Here is a 20,086-nt window from a genome sequence, read left to right as displayed (position 1 = left end):
TTTATTTATATACCTATTATATTTATATATTTGCCTTTATATTATAGATATATATATATTATATATTTTTGAATAATTGTTACATTCTGTCTAACCTAAGATGAACCAAATAAAAGCAAAAATAAATAAATAAAAATAAATAAATAAATAAATAAATTCTAAAGCCATAAAAAATAGTGTAAATATATTTGAATAATCAAAACAACCGGCACTGCAACAGCAACAATAAGAACACTCAAACATATAGGGAAAAAATACTTAATTAAAAGTAAAGAAAAGCTAATGTAATGTATGTTAGAATATAAAAGTTAACCATATAATTTAATTTCTTAGGAATGTAGAATTTGTAGGGTAGCGTCTGAACGTCATCATCAGTACGTCACGTCCCTCGTTTAGACTAAACCAAAACTGATTCAGGGGTGTTTCATCAGCAACAACGATCGCGCCTGGTAGCGCTGTTATTTATTCGATCGCTTCAGTATATCATTTTAAATCATATATGTACAAATCGTAAACCGCACTATATATGAATAACTTCTTGTTTATAACAGATTTTTTTTTAGCCTGGACTATCTCTCCTCCTTCAGTCACTCGGGATGGTATAGTCCAAAAATGGTCGCTGCTGTCCATGCGTTTCGAGCTGACTGAAGAATTTCTGTTTGATTCTTCGTTGTCCACTTTTCATAACATCGATACTATTACAGTCACTTCATACTTGAAATACAAACGTTTGGATTATACATTAACGTGCAAGAATGGTGAGTAACTTCAGCCTTGTTTTTACATGTTTAGCTGTCAGGCCAGTAAGCGTGTAAATCACATGTGACACTTTTGTTCGTTAAAGAACGTTGTCATTTAAACACGAAAAACAATCCCTGTGTTCTAAAATAGATCTGTTTCAGTCAAGATTAATGCTTTAGTTTGGTGTTACGTTTTAATATCACAGCAAGCAGTCTTATTGTAGTATTGAATGTGTTGTACTGTATAACATTTGGCACAAACACACAAAGATTAAATAAAAGGACCCCAGAAGTGAGTACAATGGTCCTGCAGTAACAGAATATGACAGATTTGTGTGTTGGCGCATTATAGTTGTGATCTGTCCGTCTCCAGCCTCACAGAAAGAAGAAAGCCTTCATCAATAAGAAGAGCGCAGTGTCCTTCCACCTGGTGCACAGAAGTCAGAAAGATCCGCTTGCTGCAGACGAAACAGCACCTCAGCATGTCCTTCTGCCCGCCGCCAAGGTGAAACAAACACACCGGACGTTCATAACACTGAAATATCACCCCTGACCGTGTCACTGAAGCTGGCGTTTGCTCCTGCAGGTGGAGGTGGAGAAGAGGAAGGAGGAGCAGCGCAAGTTCGGAGTGTTTTTTGATGACGACTACAATTACCTGCAGCACCTGAGAGAGGCGCCCCAGCCCGCAGAGCTGGTCTCTGCTCCTCGCATCCGCAGAGACGCACCACCAAAACCTGAAGAGGATGAAGAGGACGCCAGTGTCCCTGTAAGGCCATTCGCCAGCAGCTCCTCCATGCAGCACTTAGATCTCCATAAATTACAATTATATATTCTGCACATGTGACACTGATTGTATAATTTGTAAAACGTATACTGCACCAGAATAGTCCACACAAACATGAAAAGACTTTGTACTTTTTTTTCTTTAGGGATTTCCCACCACCTTTTAACACTTCTGTTAGTCCGGGTCAAAAATGACCCGCCTACGAAAATGACTCGTTATCACCAAATATTGGATTCAATCTTTTTAGCAACTTATTTTCTTTAAATTACTTGAATTTATTGATCACAGGGCGGAGCTTATGCATCTTATGCACAGTTTTTGAGTGAGCATTGCCAAAATTCTCAACAAAAAATGCTTTATTCAATCAAAAACCGAGGTGCATAAGCTCAGATCAGTATGACCTACGATTAATCAGTTTCAAAGCAAAATACAAAACCTGTGCTAACTGGAAGACAACAAGAATAGCAGAAAGATTGATTCTAAGATTTGGTGGCGATATAACACAACAAGAGATGATTGATAAGCTATTTTTAGAAGGTCAGACAAAAACACCAAATTAGGTAAAGGATTTTCAGCACAAGGGTTAATTCTTTTGTGTTGACACATTTCCAGAGAAATTGAGGAAGTTCTTGTTAATAACAGTCAGCTTTTAATTTACATCACAGCTGTGAATCAGGTTTCGTTACTTGTTAATTCAAATCTTAAGTAGGCGATATTAGGGAACATAAATGTGTACACATCCCTGATTTTGTCATTATTTTGGTCCATTTTCCATGACACGAAAGATTTGAAATGTTAAATGTTTTATTAGATAACCTTGTGGTTATTTTTACTAAAAATATGCGTGCAGCTAGAGTGAAGGTGACGACAAACAACGTTATGGTCCGGTTGCGTCACCTGCAGTTGATATGCATCGTTACGCGTGTGTTTTGATGAAATGCTGATGTTTTATATTGATGTTTGTCATAATGCAGACGGCCTCCATCAACCTGCCCTCGTCTGTGTTCGCGTCTGAGTTTGAAGAGGAAGTAGGTTTATTAAACAAAGCAGCCCCTGTTTCAGGTGAGATCAGAATCAGTCCTGCTCACAAACGTTTACTTTATTTAAGATCAGACCTCATTGGCTGTCTTTATTCATTGGTCGATTGATAAAGAAAACCAAAATAAGCCCTCAGACATGGATGGGTCATGTTGGATGACTACTTCTTAATTTTATTATTATTATTATTATTTTTTTTTTTTGAATACAGTTCAATACTGTTACATATTACTGTTACAATACCTATTTTTGTTCATCAAGGATGCAATAAATCAATTAAAAGTGTCCATAAAAGCATTTAAAATTTCTGTGACAAAAATATCACTGTTTTCACAAAAATATGAAGCAGCACAACTGTTTTCAACCCTGATAATGATAAGAGCAGCGAATCAGTATATTAGAATGATTTCTGATGGGTCATGTGACACTGAAGACTGGAGTAATGATGCTAAAAATACACAGGAATAAATTACATTTTACAATTTATTGATGAGTGGCAAGACCAAACAATAGTAAATGGTAATGTGACCTTAATTTAAAAAAAAAAAAAAAATATATATATATATATATTATATATAAAAAATAGTTGATAGTAAAAGGCCTGTATATATCAATGAAATGCAAATGTTGAAAAGCCAACGACGTCATTTGCGTCTTGCTTTCCAGGGCCACGGTTGGATATGGATCCTGACATTGTCGCTGCACTGGATGAGGACTTTGATTTCGACGACCCAGAGAACATGCTGGAAGATGACTTCATCATCAAAGCCAACGACATCACGGGGTAAAACTGACAAATGTCAGAAGATTAGCATGAGCCTGATAGTTTGTGGATGATTGGATGAGTTGGATGTAAATTAAGTGAGTTAACCAGTGGATGAATGCTTGAATCTGATGTCATCACCAATTTCCTTTTGGTTTTTTGACCTCAGTGGTGATGAGGATGATGATGATGAATGGGAGGACACGGATGAGGAAGATGATGAAGACGAGGAGCAAGATTATGATTCAGAAGGTGGTCTGTCTGAGGATAAGGAAGGCGGCCGGAGAGAGTTCATGTTTGCAGACTGCGAGACGAAGAGTCGTTTCACAGAGTATTCGCTCACATCCTCCGTCATGAGGAGGAACGAGCAGCTCACGCTCCTGGACGACCGCTTCAAGAAGGTCAGCCAGCAGATCTTCCACACACAATCGTGCCTGGTCACAAATTAATCTTTCATTTAGGCACACACTACAACACGGCAACATTTTTTTCTTTTCTGAAATGTGCCACAATTAATTGTCTATGACAAATAAATGTCTGTTCGTTGGATAGTTTTACGAGCAGTTCGACGATGATGAGATCGGCGCACTGGATAACGCAGAGCTGGAGGGCTACATCGAACCGGACAGCAAGCGACTGGAGGAGGTCATCAAAGACTACTTCAAACAGAAAGAGAAAGAGTGAGTGTGTGCGACTGTCACACATCTGTGTGTTAGAGATCACATCAGAAGAGCTCATCACTTTATGTGTCTGTAGATGTCAGAAACCAGATCAGCTGGGTCCTGCGGAGCTGCCCTCTGTGAAAGAGGAAGAAGAGGATGAAGACGACGATGGCGGAGAGGTGGAGATTGAGACGATGGTCATTGAGCCACCTACTGAGCGCTGGGACTGTGAGACCATCATCAGTGAGTCTGGATCCATAGAGTTTCCATAGAGTCATGATGCTGAAAATTCAGATTTGATCACAGGAACTAATTATATTTTAAAGTGTATTAAAATAGAAAGCAGTTATTTTAAATTGTAATAATATTTCACAATATTACAGGTATTTTTGATCAGGTGTTCAAGTATCAAAATAACGACATCCCGATTATTCTTTCCATGATCATTTTCATCTTTCTCTCCTAGGTACATACTCCAACCTCTACAACCGGCCCAAGCTGATCCAGGACCCACCGAAGGTGAAGAAACCTGCCTTACATGTTTCATATTTAATAAACTGTTCACTCATTTCAATAGAGAGATAAAGAAGTAAAGGGACTGATCAGATTCACTGGGAGTTACATTTCCAATTCAAATCCACTTCCATTTTGCATTGGAACCAAATTTCAGACGTGGTTTGTGTCTCTGTATTACAGTATATGCCTATAGCACACAGACACAAGCAAACATGCTACATTTATAACAATAAGGCTAAGAAATCAATTAGTAAACAAATGGCGAGTCTGTAGTGAATTGAGCTTGTATTCATATTAATCTTAACAAATAATACCTTCCATATGAGTAACTTTTGATGCAATAATTCACCGAGCTAATTCATAGTATATGTGACTAATAAAGCACACAGACCTGTTTTCTTTACTTGCTTTTGATAATAGTTTGCACGCAATGTCATGACCAAAACACATTTCAGAGGTCATTAGAGGAGAACATGTTTGTTCATGAGGATGGATGGGGTTACATGAGGATTATTAGAGCTTAAAAACACACAAACGCCAAGAGACGTGGCCCATAGTGTAAACAGTACAGCATGGTGCTTGCAACACCAAAGCTATGGGTTTGAATCCCATGAACTGATATTATCTACATCTTGAATGCAAAGCAAGTTTCTTTGGATGAAAGCATCTGCCAGGTGCATAATGTAAACGTGTGTTTGCAGACCAAGCAGATCCGAGTGTCCGATAAGACAGGGATTCCTCTGGACGTCCTGCCGAAACGAGGCCTGACGGCCAAACAGGTGGAGAGGATGGAGAGGATCAACGACTCGGACCTGCCCCGAGCCTCCACGCAGCCCCGCTCACGGGAGGAGAGCGCAGAGGAGAGGAGAGCCAGGAAACAGGCCTGTGGGCACTTCCAAGTTGTTACACTTGGGATTTTTTTTGCTTATTTCATAATTAAATTAGAGATCTAACTCACTTTATGTTGTGATTATCTAGTTAAGAGGAAAAACATCTCATAATAAAATTAAATTTCCAAGTTGTTACACTTGGGATTTTTTTTGCTTATTTCATAATTAAATTAGAGGAAAAACCTCTCATTGTAAGAGGAAGTTGGCTCCGTATGAAGCACTTGGCAGTATAACTACCTAAAAAGCACCTTTATTTTCATTCATTGTTGTTTTAGGAGAGGAGGTCAGAGAAGAAAGCAAACAAACTGGCGTTCAAACAGGAGAAGCAGATGCAGGAGAAGCAGATGGTTAATTTAAGAGCAAACGTTCAGGGACTGAAGCTCTCGTAGGACGGCAGAGACACTCCAGAGACTGTTTCCAACACCAGCGGAGACTACAGGACCTCACTGAAAACACGACAGCTCACATGGTTTTCCTTACCAGACCTTCCATGTTTGTCTGACTCACACAGCCAGTATTGCCATGGAGACATCATAACAAAAGGAATCTACAGAAACTGTTCTATTAAAGTTTGATTGTTTGAAGGAACAGAATATAATTAAAAAAGGTTTTCAATCAGTTGAATATCAGTAATCAGTAATATACAATCAGTTGAATGTCAGTAATCAGTACATACATACATACATACATTATATATATATATATCTATATATATATATATATCTATTTAATAACATATATATATATATATATATATAAATAAAAAACAAGTACTATTTTTCCCATAATATCCCAGTCTGGTTTTAATAAAAACAATATGAAAAAGCAAAACAAAAAACAATCGCTTTTTTATATACAAGTGGCACATTATATCAAACTATCAGCTGTCTGTATCTACAGAGGATGGCTTTATAAATTGGCTTGTCATTTCATCATGATGAAAGTCTCTTGTCTTGCATTATTATGTATTGTGCATGAATGCCCTTCACAGGATTGAACAATAAACAACTTTGACCGCAAAAGTTCCTGTTTTCATCATGGAGTGAGCATGTTGCTACAATGTGGTCATGTCAGAATTACAGCGATTATGAGTTTGAGTTGGCAAAAATGTTCACGTCTTTGTTGGAAATTGAAATGGCAAGCTGGAAGTGTTTTATAAAAGCTCTGGCATCATACAAAAACAACCAAACTGACAGTGTCTTTAAGAGATGTTTAGTAGCACCTTAAACACACTACTGTTCAAAGGGTTTGGATCAGTGAGATTTTTTTTTAAATGTTTTTTTTTAAGTTTCTTCTGCTCACCAAGGCTGCATTTATTTTCTTTTTAGTTTGATTATATTATAAAATGAAACTTATTCACATTAATTTTCAGCGATCCTTCAGAAATCATTCTAATATGCTGATTTGCTGCTCAAAAAACATTTCTGAATGTTATCAATGTTGAACACATTTGTGCTGCTTCACATTTCTATAGAAATCATGATGTTGTAGTTTTTAATGAATACAGAAGGTTCAAAAAAAGCAGTGTTTGTTTTAGCCTCATTATACTTTTGATTAATGCATCCTTGCTGAATAAATATTCCCCAGCTATCAATTTTTGGTTCCCAAAATATAACCAAACGGGAACCAAAAACTAACGTTAGGAGAACGTTCTGTGTTTGCTGGATCAGTTCTTTAAAATGAATCATATTGACCACAAACTTTTTGAACAGAAGTGTACATTTCTGCTTGATGTGACATTTTTTACAGTTGATGATAGCTGGTGCATTCACATTTACAAAAAAAAAATAAAAAAATAAATATAAAGGTGAATTACTGTAATAATAAAGTGTTTTTCTGTAATCAACTCAACAAAGCAAGGATCTATTTGGTGTTGTGAGTTTTCCAAGACAACCAAACTGAAATACAGCAGTTGTTTTGTAATGGCGGTAAATCCCATGAGATGTGCAAGAACGCAGCATAAATCCAATGACTTAAAGTCACATGACCTGAGAAGCGCTTGTAAAAGATGTTGTAAAACTTTGTTCAAAGGCCACAAGATAAGACTCTGTCCGCATAGAAAATAAAGCTACAGTATGTAGAAAAATATAACTAATGAACAAATAATGCTTAGAAAATGGATAAAGCGATTCCCTACAGTAGTGTATGAGGAGTTTCAGTTCGAATAAAAGGAGTGCCGTGATGAAGGAAAACGCCAAACAGGTTTTTCCATTGTGCCACGAATCAGAAACCCTGGGGGAATTCCACTCATGATGCATGTGAGGGCTTGTATTTTTACGAACAGTCCCATCCCATGTCATGTTCCCAATACACATCTATACGGGGATTTTGCTGCCTTTACAGTACTTTCCTCCACTTCTAGACCTCTAAAAGCAGTTATGCTCCGTAACCATCTACCAAATCTCCGGGACTCATCTCCTGTTTTTGCCTGGGAGCATGTGGGCAGTCGTAAAAATCCGACAGGTCGCTCTGCTCATCTTCAACAAGGTCATTAGGCCCGTAGGAGTTTTTATCTTCTGAGTCGCTGCTTTCCAGTTCCTTGTTATCGGACAATGATATCAGCGAGGTTTGCTCTTTATTGTCCTCGATCTGCAAATGTGACTCCACATAATCCGGCACCACATACAGTGTTTTCGGCGGGTGCGATTGTGTATCACCGAAATCCTACCAAACCAAAAAGAGACAGTTTACAGTCACTAACCCCTTTAAAAAATAACAATGAGAAACACGCTCACATAACACACTCCAGGACACATCTGACAAATTAAATGCATGGTTTACCAAAAAAAAAGTATTTTACAAAAAGAACATTGAGAACCAAACATTAGACAATCCACTAGTGCACATTCATTCATTTATTTAATTTATTTTATTTTTTTAATAATTTTCTGGAGTACTAAATGGATAGTAGTCAACTTCATCCACCTTATTCTTCCACGCGGAAATAAAACTATGGGTGAAACTAGCGGCTGATTAGCAGAAATAATGAGAAGAATAACAACGTGCAGTAACGGGAAAACTGCACTACAAACCAGTGTGATCATAATTAAGATAATACATTAAAATAGTAAAGTAAGATGCACTAATTTGCAATATCAAGCAGCAAAACTAATGGTTTTGTACAGCTAAAATTTGCTGGATGCGGATGATGCCAGAAGCCAGACCCATATTTACGAATGCTGTTTCGTAAATACATATGACCATTTTAATGCATCTTGCGTAAACAGGATTGCAGCATTGATGCAAGTAGACAAGTGGAGGCCAATTATAGTAAAAAAAAAAAAAAAAAGGAAATATTTTAGCATTTGCATAATGTTGCATTCAGTTTGTATCAATGTTTTACTGAAAAATGCATATAGATATCCAGAACAGGTCGAAAAGCAACTTACAAAGAAATGCGGGAACATAGAGGGAACTTTCTTCTTCATTTTTGAGTTGCACTTCTTCGCTAACAGGATAATCCCGGCGGTAATGAACAGCAGCGTTAAAACCACCCCCAGCCCTGGATACAGGTACACGGTGAACGAAGGATCTGGATGGAAGAACGAAAAACATCAGTCAACTACATCAGCCTCAGCTGCGCATGTATTTATTGTTGGGTTTATCATTTAATATCCCTTTATAATGCTTGGTTTCTGTTTCAGCTTGGTACCATTGAGCCCATATGGTTTTGTCTCATGTATAAAAAGTATATAATTTGCCTTCAGTATTTTTAATATGTAAACTCTGCTTTAATTTGCTACCTAATATGTTAGAAGCCAGAAGTATTTACAAACTCTCTATTATGACTAGCAAACACAATACATAATAAAGTGATCAAAACTACATAATAATTGTATTTGTCTCTATTTCAGCTGTTTGTTTGAAATTGCACTTACAGCTTCTTATGTCTCCTATGATTGTTTGAAATTGCACTTACAGCTTCTTATGTCTCCTATGAAACAGCTTCTTGTGGGATTGAAATACCTCTGTCCAATAAACACACCCATATTCACAAAGTATCACACACTTTCCTCTGAAAACACAACAGATGTCTCGCATGATGTATTTTGCTTCATTTCACAGGTTTCACAGACTTCTTTCTTCCCCTGTGGAGGAAAAAAAAGGTATTTTTAAAAGAAAAGTTCATACAAAATGAGCATTTTGTCATTATTTATGCACTCCGTTACACCACCGCTCAAAGATTTTCTGTTTTCAAACTGTTTTCAGCACTGATAATCAGAAATGTTTCTTTCATTTCAATATTTCTAAAGGATCATGTGACACTTTGATCACAGGAATGAACTACCTTTTAAAATATATTCACATAGAAAAGAGTTATTTGAAATAAACAAAAAAAAACATCACCCCATAAAACAACAGATACTTTTAAACTTCAGCTACTTTTATATGTTGCATTTTGGTCTTTTTTAAAGCTAGAAATGATTATAATACAGAAAAAAGCTGCTGCCGATTCTTCAAGTGAGGCGTTTTTTTGTATTTGGTTGAACTATTACTGCAAGCAGACAGGAAAGTGAAGGGTACCTCGTCTTTTTTGATACAGTATCTCAGATTATCGGTGAGGTTGCGCAGAGCCGGTGAGTTTCTGTACAGCAGAAGAGGGTTGGTGAACTGGACGTGAAGTTTGCCGTCTTTGGGAGAAAGTTTAACCTCAGGAAAATCCAAATAACCTGAACACACAATAGTACCGTTATACTGCCGGCATTTGCTATGACAGATGATATTTCCACTAAAAACACAGGCTAAACATACACTTAATATCGGCGGTAGCAAATGTATTATAGCTGAAGATAACTGAATTGGTCGAATCTGACTTCTCTCCTCCTCGCACGGCCGTCACAGAGACACAGTAGCGGTTGTGCGCTGCATTGAACAGCATACTGGATATGTTTAACTGCAGATTTTGTATAAGATTAGAGCTCCTGGAACAAAAATAAATAATAACAGTGAGCACATGATGGCAGAAAACACTCTCAAACTACCAATAAACAAGCTTATGGTTTAACTGGTATTTTAAAGGATTCACCAGTCATTTATTTCATTCATATATCATGTATTCAATTTCTAATTCAGATGATTTACCTTTCAGAGGACTCATCTTTCACCTTCACCTGGAAGTAAACGTCTTGATCGAGATCAGGATATTCCCATCGAGCTTTGACTCCATAGCTGCCACACTGAACAGACACGTTCACAGGAGACGGGAGACTCACAACTAAACGAGAGACAGAATCACGTTATGTCTGATCAATGAGCTCTTTTCTCTCTGTTTGCATTAGTCTGATCACATGATCTCCATGTATATCACATTTCTTATTATGCAAATTAAAACAGTTCTCATAATTCCCATTCAGACATTGTAAAAACACCAAATCTGTCAGGACATGTGGACCAAATTTCAGAAAATAAATAAAAGCCTATTTTTATTTATTTTTTTGCATTGTAACATTATTCTTAAAAGCACATTTAATTGTCGGTAGTTCAGTAAAGTAATCCAATTATCGTTTGCACTATATAATGCAAGAAAAGTGATATATTCAAACATTTATTTAAGTACAATTATTAAGTACGTGTTTTTTTTTATATACTGAATATACAATACAATGCTATTTAAAAGTCTGCACGGTAAAAAACCCAATTTACAAAATGTTGGAAGGGGAAAAATATTTAAGGTGAACTAATTTTATTGCTTGTTTAGAAAGTGTTTTATGAGTTGTATATCGGAAGAAAAGTGGATATTTAAGAGTTGTTATGTCAAGTTCAGGCCTCAGGTAAGTCAAGTGGCACTAAATACTTAAATATTGTACTTAGACTGTATATTAAAAAGGTGTAAGTGTTTTATTTAAAATGTATATATTTATACACAAACGTACAACATATATAAAAAAAACATTGAATATGTCTGAGGGAAATTTAAGTTAAGGGGACGTGGTCTTTCACCTCGTTTAATCCATAAACACTTAATGTCAAAAGCTGTGTTACTATAATGAATTTTAGCTAATTTTGGTGTGTTGCATGATATTTTTGTGTCTCGTGACGGAAAAAATATATGAAGAGATTGCGTGGTCTTTCTCTCTTTTATAAACCATTATGCTTAATACGACTAACGTTAACTGAAATCTATTAAACGTGTAACTTAATGTAAACCACAGGAATGCGCTCATTTGAAGTTAACATTGGCGTGTTGCCAAATCTCATGCATCTGGTGCGCGAGTCACGCTTTTTCAATGCAAATCTCACACCAAATTGGCAACCCTCCTTGCAATATGAAACAAAGTATCAGCTTTCAAATTTTGTGTTTTAATATTTTTTTTTAATTAATTTTTTTTTATTGTAATAATGTTGAAAACAATTGTGCTGCTTCGCTTTTGGATTAATGAATAAATAGAAAGTTTAAAAAATATAAAAAACAGCATCTATTTGAAATCCTTTGTAACATTAAAGTCTTCACTATCACTTTTGATCAATTCAATGTGTCCTTGCTGAGTATTGATTTCTTTAAAACAACAACAACAACAAAAAAAACTTTTTTTCATATAATAACTCTGCCCTTTTTTATATAATTATTATGTTATTAACATTCTTCAGAAAATATCATCTTCATTACCGTATTACAGTCATAACAATCAGTGTGATTTACCTTAATGGTCTTAAAATAGGCTTCATGTATGTTAACTATCATTTCTTTTTTCTTTTACTATCATCTCATAATCTTTTTTTAATCTAACAGCCACAGTTACAGTGATTCCTCTTGTATTGGTTCAGACTGGCCTGACAACGTCACCAGTGCTGTTTGTTGAGATAGTTTGAACAAGCCTTTACAACCCCTACTATCACCCTCCCTAACACTCACCAGCGTCACTCACACAACACGTATCAAAACCGTCTTCCCTTCCCGCTGGCCAAACACCCACGTGCACACATGCTCACACTTGCCGTTTGTTAACAGATGCCATTTAACGCGTCACTCACACTGTAATTACCATCGACCAGTGCCAGTTATCAACTTATTATCTAGTATTTTGGACTTTGCATTGCTTTTATATTCAGATGTGTTTTAAACCCCTATAAAGTCGACAATCAAAACCGATTTAACTGCTCTGAAGTAACATATTTAAGAGCATTTAGCATTGTAATGTAACGTGTGGCACTCGTTTGATTCTCTCTATTAATTTTTTTTTGTCTTGTCAGATACAGGCTCTTTTATGAGAACAAAAAAAAAACGGAATGTAAAAAAGTATCTCGATTTCCACAAAAATAATTAAGCAGCACAACTGTTTTTAACATTGATGATAATAATAATAAGAAATGTACTCGAGCATTTCTGAACGATCATGTGACACTGTAGTATGGAAGCCTGTTACTACCACTGAATAAAAAAATAAAACAAGGTTATTGACCCTTCGCAGGGAGCTTGATTTACAGGTGATCTGACCAATCATAACGCCGAATCTGCTCTTTTGTCCGACAAACAAATCAGACAGGAGAGTAATTAACGTCGGTTGGACTTAAACTAGAAAAATGGTGTGTACTGACGTCTTTCCGCAGTTGAAACAAGATACCTTCTGATGTTCATTTCATGCTATAACTAGTAAAGAGGAAGAGATGATTGGTTCACATGTGCCGCTTGAACTGAGGCAATACAGCCAACTTTTGCAACACATTAAAATGCCACAAAACTGTATTCATTGTTGGACTACACTGTTGGAAAAATGACAAAAAAAAAATTTCAAAAACAGGGTCAATTGCGAGTTTTCATCTTACAATTCTGCCTTTTTTTCCTTTGCAGCTGCATTATATAAACTGAGAATCTCGCATTCAGTTTATGAGAAAGCCAGAATTACGAATTTATTTCTCAGAACTGCTAGTTTATATCACGCAATTCTGACTGCGTAACTATCAATGCCGACTTTATATCACGTGATTCTCTAAAAATGACCTTGTTTTATTTTTTATTCAGCGGCAGAAACGCACTTCCACACTGAAGACTGGAGTAATGATGCTGAAAATTCAGCTTTGCATCACAGGAATAAATTACATTTTAAAATATATTCACAAAGAAAACAGTTATTTAAAATTGTGATAAAATTTCACAACATTACTGTAATACTGATCTCATAAATGCAGTCTTGGTGAGACTTCTATATTTAAAAATCCTACCAATCTCCAAGAAGATAAATGTTTTCATGAGTGATTTGATTAGCTTCATGAGTCATTAGTCACATGGGCTACTTTTACAGTGTTGTGTGTGTGTGTATAATTTTTTTCAGGGTGTGTATGAGTGTCTGATGAAGTTCTCAGACTCGTTTTCCAAGTTTTGACTATTGACCATTAACCATGACTAAAAAAACAAGTGACAAGGACACCAATACACACAAACCCGCCCCTTTCTCTCATCACTGGCATTATATTCTGAGAAAACAGTGTAAAACAGGATCTGTGGTGTCAATTACTGCCGTCACAGTCAATCATTTAATCTTTGTTTCTAAAAGTAAGTGCAAACCAGACACCAACAGACTCCAACTTCCTTAAGACCTTCTGAGAACTCCAACCCAACAAGCTTCCCACCCAAAAACAATAATGTAACAAGATGAATCATATTACAACGTTCAGAGAACAAATGCCTGACTCACAGGACCGAGCTGTTGCAATAGTTGCAGCCTTTTTAAATGGTGCTGAAATTTGGTTAAAAATGAATTACGACTGAAATCAGATATCTTTGTGTAGTCGAATCATTTACAAAACAGTCTAAATGGAGTCATTTTACACCCGCTTTAACAGCCTCACAATCACATCACATTCATTTATTCAGTCTAATCAGACTGATTCATAAGGCAGCTGTGATGCGATCGAACTTTGACCTACATTATGGATTTAATAAACATGTGGAGTACAAGTGATTGCATTTCTGTCCAGACATTCACAGATCTTCTCAGTGAAGCACACTTTAAAATATGAATGAGACGAATGTGTGACCAACAGCACTGACAGTAAAGTACTGGGTTTGCGTCCCTCCTGTCGAGTTTTGACACACCTGTCTTCAGGATTAATCTCAGATTTCAGTGCAATAGAAATTGACACCTGTCCCAGACCTTTGGACTGCACAAACACAAACCTATGCTCTTATCACGGAAAACAAAATGGCAAAACAACTCTAACACAGCACCTCTAAAAGCATAGAAAGTGTTAAATCGGTTTACATTTGGTAAACACTTTCATCCAAACACAACAGACACAGTGTGAACATATTTCTGTCGGTTCTTGCGTTCCCTGAACCGAACCCACAACCTCGGTGTTGGGCTGCCATTAGATTCTGAAAAGATTCAGGAATTAAAGCAATGTAATGTTATCATGAAAAATGAAACAGAGCAATATACAAGTGTGTGCAGACTTAGCCTCCCTTGTATGAAAACTGAAACATTGTAATGCTGTGCTATCCTGCCTCACATGTGCCAACATAAACTTTAATCATTAATAATCAACATTCATGAAATATTTAGTGATATTAACGGGTCCGTTTCCTCCCAAAAAATTATTTTCTAAATGAATAAAAGCAATTAAATAAAAATAAAGGTCGTTTGATAATAATAAACATTTAATAAATATATTTAAAATGTTTCAATATATTAAGTTAATACTATTATACAACTAAATAAATAAATACATAAATAAAATAATCTTACCCTCTGAAGCAGATTTTTTAATCAGGATCCAGACAGTGAGAGTGATATAGATCTGTGTCCGCATTATTGCCCGCGAGTTTCAATCCAGTATTCACATAATATAGCTTCGAGTAAAAAAAGAGTTAATCCTGTCGAAATCAGCGTTGTCCACGTGTAGTGAACCCCATGTTCTTCCAGATCTGAGCTCTCATTACACGAGACGTGCTGCAGCGCGAGCAAAGTTTCCAGGGAAGCGGCGCTCTTTCAGGGAAATGACGTGTCTCGCGCACGCACTCCCTCGGGCACGACAAAGGTGTTTACAGGTAAAGACAGATTTTACTCACTCTCTTACTCAACTACACTGAACTTTTCGCTTGTTGAGGCTTGACTTAAACTCCTCTGAAACTGTAACTGCTATGAATCGGGATCGTTTAGACCGCGGCTTCTTTCACACGGAGGGTTTTATCTTATGTCCGTTTAGGATCAGATTTCAGCTCTCGGTTTAAAATATTAATAGTGCCATCTGATGTTATATCAGTGTATTACATGTCAGATAAACTGTACATAGAAATTATTCTATCTATCTATCTATCTATCTATCTATCTATCTATCTATCTATCTATCCCCACGAGTCCTTGTTTTTCAGTAATCAAGTAAATAAAAAAATAAAAGTAAATAAAAACAGATTGAGCACTTTTGTTCAGTGGCAGCTGTGACAGTATGGCCGGTCTGAGTCCTTCAGATGTAGCCTCTGATTGGGTTGCAGCTGTAGTTAGCAACAATTTGTTAATATTCTAACAATGTTGGTTTCATTTTCAAAATGACCAGTGGGTGACTGTAACGGAGCACATTTGATGCATTGTTGTACATTAAACTGACCAACAGTACAAACCCGATTCCAAAAAAAGTTGGGACACTGTACAAATTGTGAATAAAAACAGAATGCAATGATGTGGAAGTTTCAAATTTCAATATTTTATTCAGCATACAACATAGATGACATCAAATGTTTAAACTGAGAAAATGTATAATTTTAAGGGAAAATAAGTTGATTTTAAATGTCACGGCATCAACACATCTCAAAAAAGTTGGGACAAGATCATGTTTACCACTGTGTGGCATCCCCTCTTCTTTTTATAACGGGTAAACGTCTGAGACAGGAGACTGGTTGCTCAAGTTTGGGGCAAATGTTTTAAGGAGACAAGTTGCTCAAGTTTAGGAATAGCATCTTCCTCTTTATGATGGGGCAAATGTTTTCTATGGGTGAAAGATCTGGACTGCAGGCTGGCTATTTCAGTACCAGGAACCTTCTTCTACGCAGCTATGATGTTGTAATTGATGCAGTATGTGGTCTGACATTGTCAAGTTGGAAAATGCAAGGTCTTCCACTGAAAGAGACGACGTCTGGATGGGAGCATATGTTGTTCTAGAACTTGGATATACCTTTCAGCATTGATGGTGCCTTTCCAGATGTGTAAGCTGCCCATGCCACAAGCACTCATGCAACCCCATACCATCAGAGATGCAGGCTTCTGAACTGAGCGCTGATAACAACTTGAGTTGTCCTTGTCCTCTTTAGTCTGGATGACATGGCGTCCCAGTTTTCCAAAAAGAACTTCAAATTTTGATTCGTCTGACACACAGAACAGTTTTCCACTTTGCCACAGTCCATTTTAAATGAGCCTTGGCCCAGAGAAAACACCTGCGCTACTGGATCATGTTTAGATATGGCTTCTTTTTTGACCTATAGAGTTTTAGCCGGCAACGGTGAATGGCACGGTGGATTGTGAAAACAGTTATTTAAAATTGTGATAAAATTTCACAACATTACTGTAATTCTGATCTCATAAATGCAGTCTTGGTGAGACTTCTATATTTAAAACTCTTACCAATCTCCGAAGAAGATAAATGTTTTCATGAGTGATTTGATTAGCTTTATGAGTCATTAGTCACATGGGCTACTTTTACAGTGTTTTGTATGTGTGTGTGTATAATTTTTTTCAGTGTGTGTATGAGTGTCTGATGAAGTTCTCAGACTCGTTTTCCAAGTTTTGACTATTGACCATTAACCATGACTAAAAAAACAAGTGACAAGGACACCAATACACACAAACCCGCCCCTTTCTCTCATCACTGGCATTATATTCTGAGAAAAAACAGTGTGTAAACAGGATCTGTGGTGTCAATTACTGCCGTCACAGTCAATCATTTAATCTTTGTTTCTAAAAGTGCAAACCAGACACCAACAGACTCCAACTTCCTTAAGACCTTCTGAGAACTCCAACCCAACAAGCTTCCCACCCAAAAACAATAATGTAACGAGATGAATCATATTACAACGTTCAGAGAACTCACGTGACTCACAGGACCGAGCTGTTGCAATAGTTGCAGCCTTTTTAAATGGTGTTGAAATTTGGTTAAAAATGAATTACGACTGAAATCAGATATCTTTGTGTAGGTGAATCATTTACAAAACAGTCTAAATGGAGTCATTTTACACCCGCTTTAACAGCCTCACAATCACATCACATTCATTTATTCAGTCTAATCAGACTGATTCATAAGGCAGCTGTGATGCGATCGAACTTTGACCTACATTATGGATTTAATAAACATGTGGAGTACAAGTGATTGCATTTCTGTCCAGACATTCACAGATCTTCTCAGTGAAGCACACTTTAAAATATGAATGAGACGAATGTGTGACCAACAGCACTGACAGTAAAGTACTGGGTTTGTGTTCACCGACAATGTTTTCTGGAAGTATTCCTGAGCCCATGTTGTGATTTCCATTACAGTACCATTCCTGTATGTGATGCAGTGCCATCTAAGGGCCCGAAGATCACGGGCATCCAGTATGGTTTTCCGGCCTTGACCCTTACGCACAGAGATTGTTCCAGATTCTCTGAATCTTTGGATGATATTATGCACTGTAGATGATAATAACTTCAAACTCTTTTCTCTTAGAAACTCCTTTCTGATATTGCTCCACTATTTTTCGCCGCAGCATTGGGGGAATTGGTGATCCTCTGCCCATCTTGACTTCTGAGAGACACTGCCATTCTGAGAGGCTCTTTTTATACCCAATCATGTTGTCAATTGACCTAATAAGTTGCAAATTGGTCCTTCATCTTTTTTATATATACACATAACTTTTCCGGCCTCTTATTGCTACCTGTCCCAACTTTTTTGGAATGTGTAGCTCTCATGAAATCCAAAATTGAGCCAATATTTGGCATGACATTTCAAAATGTCTCACTTTCAACATTTGATATGTTATCTATATTCTGTTGTGAATAAAATATAAGTTTATGAGATTTGTAAATTATTCCATTCCATTTTTACTCACATTTTGTACAGTGTCCCAACTTTTTTGGAATCGGGTTTGTATATGTAATAGACTATTTTAAACTTAACAACCTTGAACATATTCAGAAGTGAAATGCAACATACACAGCAGTGCAGAAGTAATATTAATGCAACAACATCCTGATAAATTATTTTTTTTCTGAACAATACATACCTTCGCTTTTACTCTCCATACCTTAAGTATACCACAGTATGCAAGATAATACTTCTACTTAAAGGGACTGTTGCTCCAGAAATTAAAATTCAATTATTAACTCACTCTCAAGTTCTGCCAAACCTGTATACATTTCTTTATTCTGCTGAGCACAAAGGAAGATATTTGGAACAGTGTTTGTAACCAAGCAGATCTTGCCCTCATCGTCTACCATAGGAAGAAAAATACTATGGTTGTCAGTGGGGGTTAAAATGACGACTGAATTTTAATTTTTGGGTGAACTATCCCTTCAACTAAGGTTTTTTTAATATGACTAGTACATTTCCTCAATGTGTTGTTAGTAGTTACTAAAAGTAGTATCCTAAAGTATCTCGATATTTCTTCTACTAATTACTCTCTCACAGCTCTAAACAATTTATTTTTTCCTTCTGTCCCTAAATCAGACCAGAGCCCTGTACTGCAGGATAAACCTTAATGTCCCAGTGCTGGAAAGGTTTTTCAATGATGGTGACACACGGCCTGACAGACAGTGGTGCTCCATGGCGTGACCAGCTGTCTGACCACAACTATTTGTAACAGGCAAGACAATTGTAAAGCTATGATGCCTAAGACAAAAATTGATTGGACCATAAAACTGTTTTGCACATAGAAATATTTTATAGTTTTGTTTTGAGTATGCAAGTTAATTTAATTTATTCTTCCCTTTCTGAAAACATCTTAGTGACATGACAGCGGTTGATTGTGTCAGCCCTGCAAACCTGTTGGTAGACAACACAATGGACAGTGGAAATATGCTCTCAAACACTCAGGAGACCATCCCAGATGATGACCCACCAGCAGAGAGGCCTTACCAGGGACCCATCCCAGGTCCAGCAGCTCCACCAGGCCCTCCCTGCTCAGCTGGATGAGTGTACAAAGAAATGTTTTGTTCCGTTTTATATACTCTACTTGTATGTTGTTTTTCTGAAGATCAACCCAAGTTATGTTGTTAAGTAGTTTCAGTAATGTTTTGAATTATTTGTTTTAATGTAACAATTTAATTTAAGACAAAAATAAATGCATTTGAATACTTCTATTAAAATAAGAATGCTGTGTAAGAATTATAAGTTGCAACAGTGTACAGGAGAATCCTTTTATTTCCACGCACAAAAAAAAAAAAAAAAAAAAAAAAATACTCAGCCTCATTTCAAATAAATTACATTACAAAAATAAATGCATATAACTCTTCATTTTTAACTTACAAAAATAAACTGAACAGAAATTAGACTATTTCATTGGCAAACTGACTTAAAATAGGTTTTCTTTTCTTGAGAAAATGGTTAATTTATTTGTTAGCCATCCTCTTAAGAAGACCAAACAGTCGGTCCATTCTCTCTCTGTTCTCTTGGGCTCTTCTTTCCTCCGTCTCCGTCTGGAACTTGGTGTCTTCTCGGAGTAGCTCCACCAGCTCATACTCATGGCCCCGTTTTTTCTTGCCTGGTGCTGGCTCCTCCTCAGCTTCGTCACC

General features: G+C 36.7%; 2 protein-coding genes and 1 long non-coding RNA gene across 3 annotated transcripts; 2 read left to right on the top strand and 1 right to left on the bottom strand.

The window, feature by feature from the left end:
- The first annotated feature begins 581 nt into the window (after positions 1–581).
- LOC109064394 (protein LTV1 homolog) lies at positions 582–5,981 on the top strand. Its single transcript, XM_042717332.1, has 11 exons — positions 582–758; positions 1,114–1,245; positions 1,327–1,506; positions 2,499–2,586; positions 3,229–3,346; positions 3,495–3,726; positions 3,878–4,005; positions 4,082–4,230; positions 4,454–4,506; positions 5,205–5,405; positions 5,669–5,981. The coding sequence occupies exons 1-11, from the start codon at positions 756–758 to the stop codon at positions 5,780–5,782; spliced, it is 1,398 nt and encodes a 465-aa protein (XP_042573266.1). The 5' UTR covers positions 582–755; the 3' UTR covers positions 5,783–5,981.
- A 188-nt stretch (positions 5,982–6,169) lies between these two features.
- LOC109064391 (interferon gamma receptor 1-like) lies at positions 6,170–15,533 on the bottom strand. The gene is given in 7 exon segments (XM_042717331.1): positions 6,170–8,057; positions 8,783–8,925; positions 9,313–9,481; positions 9,918–10,063; positions 10,146–10,315; positions 10,476–10,608; positions 15,077–15,533. Coding segments are annotated over 7 exon segments (1,113 nt in total). The 5' UTR covers positions 15,141–15,533; the 3' UTR covers positions 6,170–7,769.
- LOC109064399 lies at positions 15,244–19,750 on the top strand. Its single transcript, XR_002013384.2, has 3 exons — positions 15,244–15,378; positions 19,023–19,169; positions 19,301–19,750. It is a non-coding gene; the product is annotated as an uncharacterized LOC109064399 (long non-coding RNA).
- The last annotated feature ends 336 nt before the right edge of the window (positions 19,751–20,086 follow it).

The sequence above is a fragment of the Cyprinus carpio genome, chromosome B1, assembly GCF_018340385.1.
Source record: "Cyprinus carpio isolate SPL01 chromosome B1, ASM1834038v1, whole genome shotgun sequence".
Taxonomy (NCBI): domain Eukaryota; kingdom Metazoa; phylum Chordata; class Actinopteri; order Cypriniformes; family Cyprinidae; genus Cyprinus; species Cyprinus carpio.
The sequence above is the reverse complement of the archived record's forward strand: the minus strand, read 5'-3'. Positions and strand labels throughout refer to the sequence as shown.

Bases quoted from the DNA above. Each gene is read 5' to 3' on its own strand.
- LOC109064394 (XM_042717332.1), top strand. The intron at 1,246-1,326 runs GTGAAACAAACA...TTGCTCCTGCAG, and splicing joins TCCTTCTGCCCGCCGCCAAG to GTGGAGGTGGAGAAGAGGAA. The intron at 5,406-5,668 runs GTTACACTTGGG...TTGTTGTTTTAG, and splicing joins CCTGTGGGCACTTCCAAGTT to GAGAGGAGGTCAGAGAAGAA.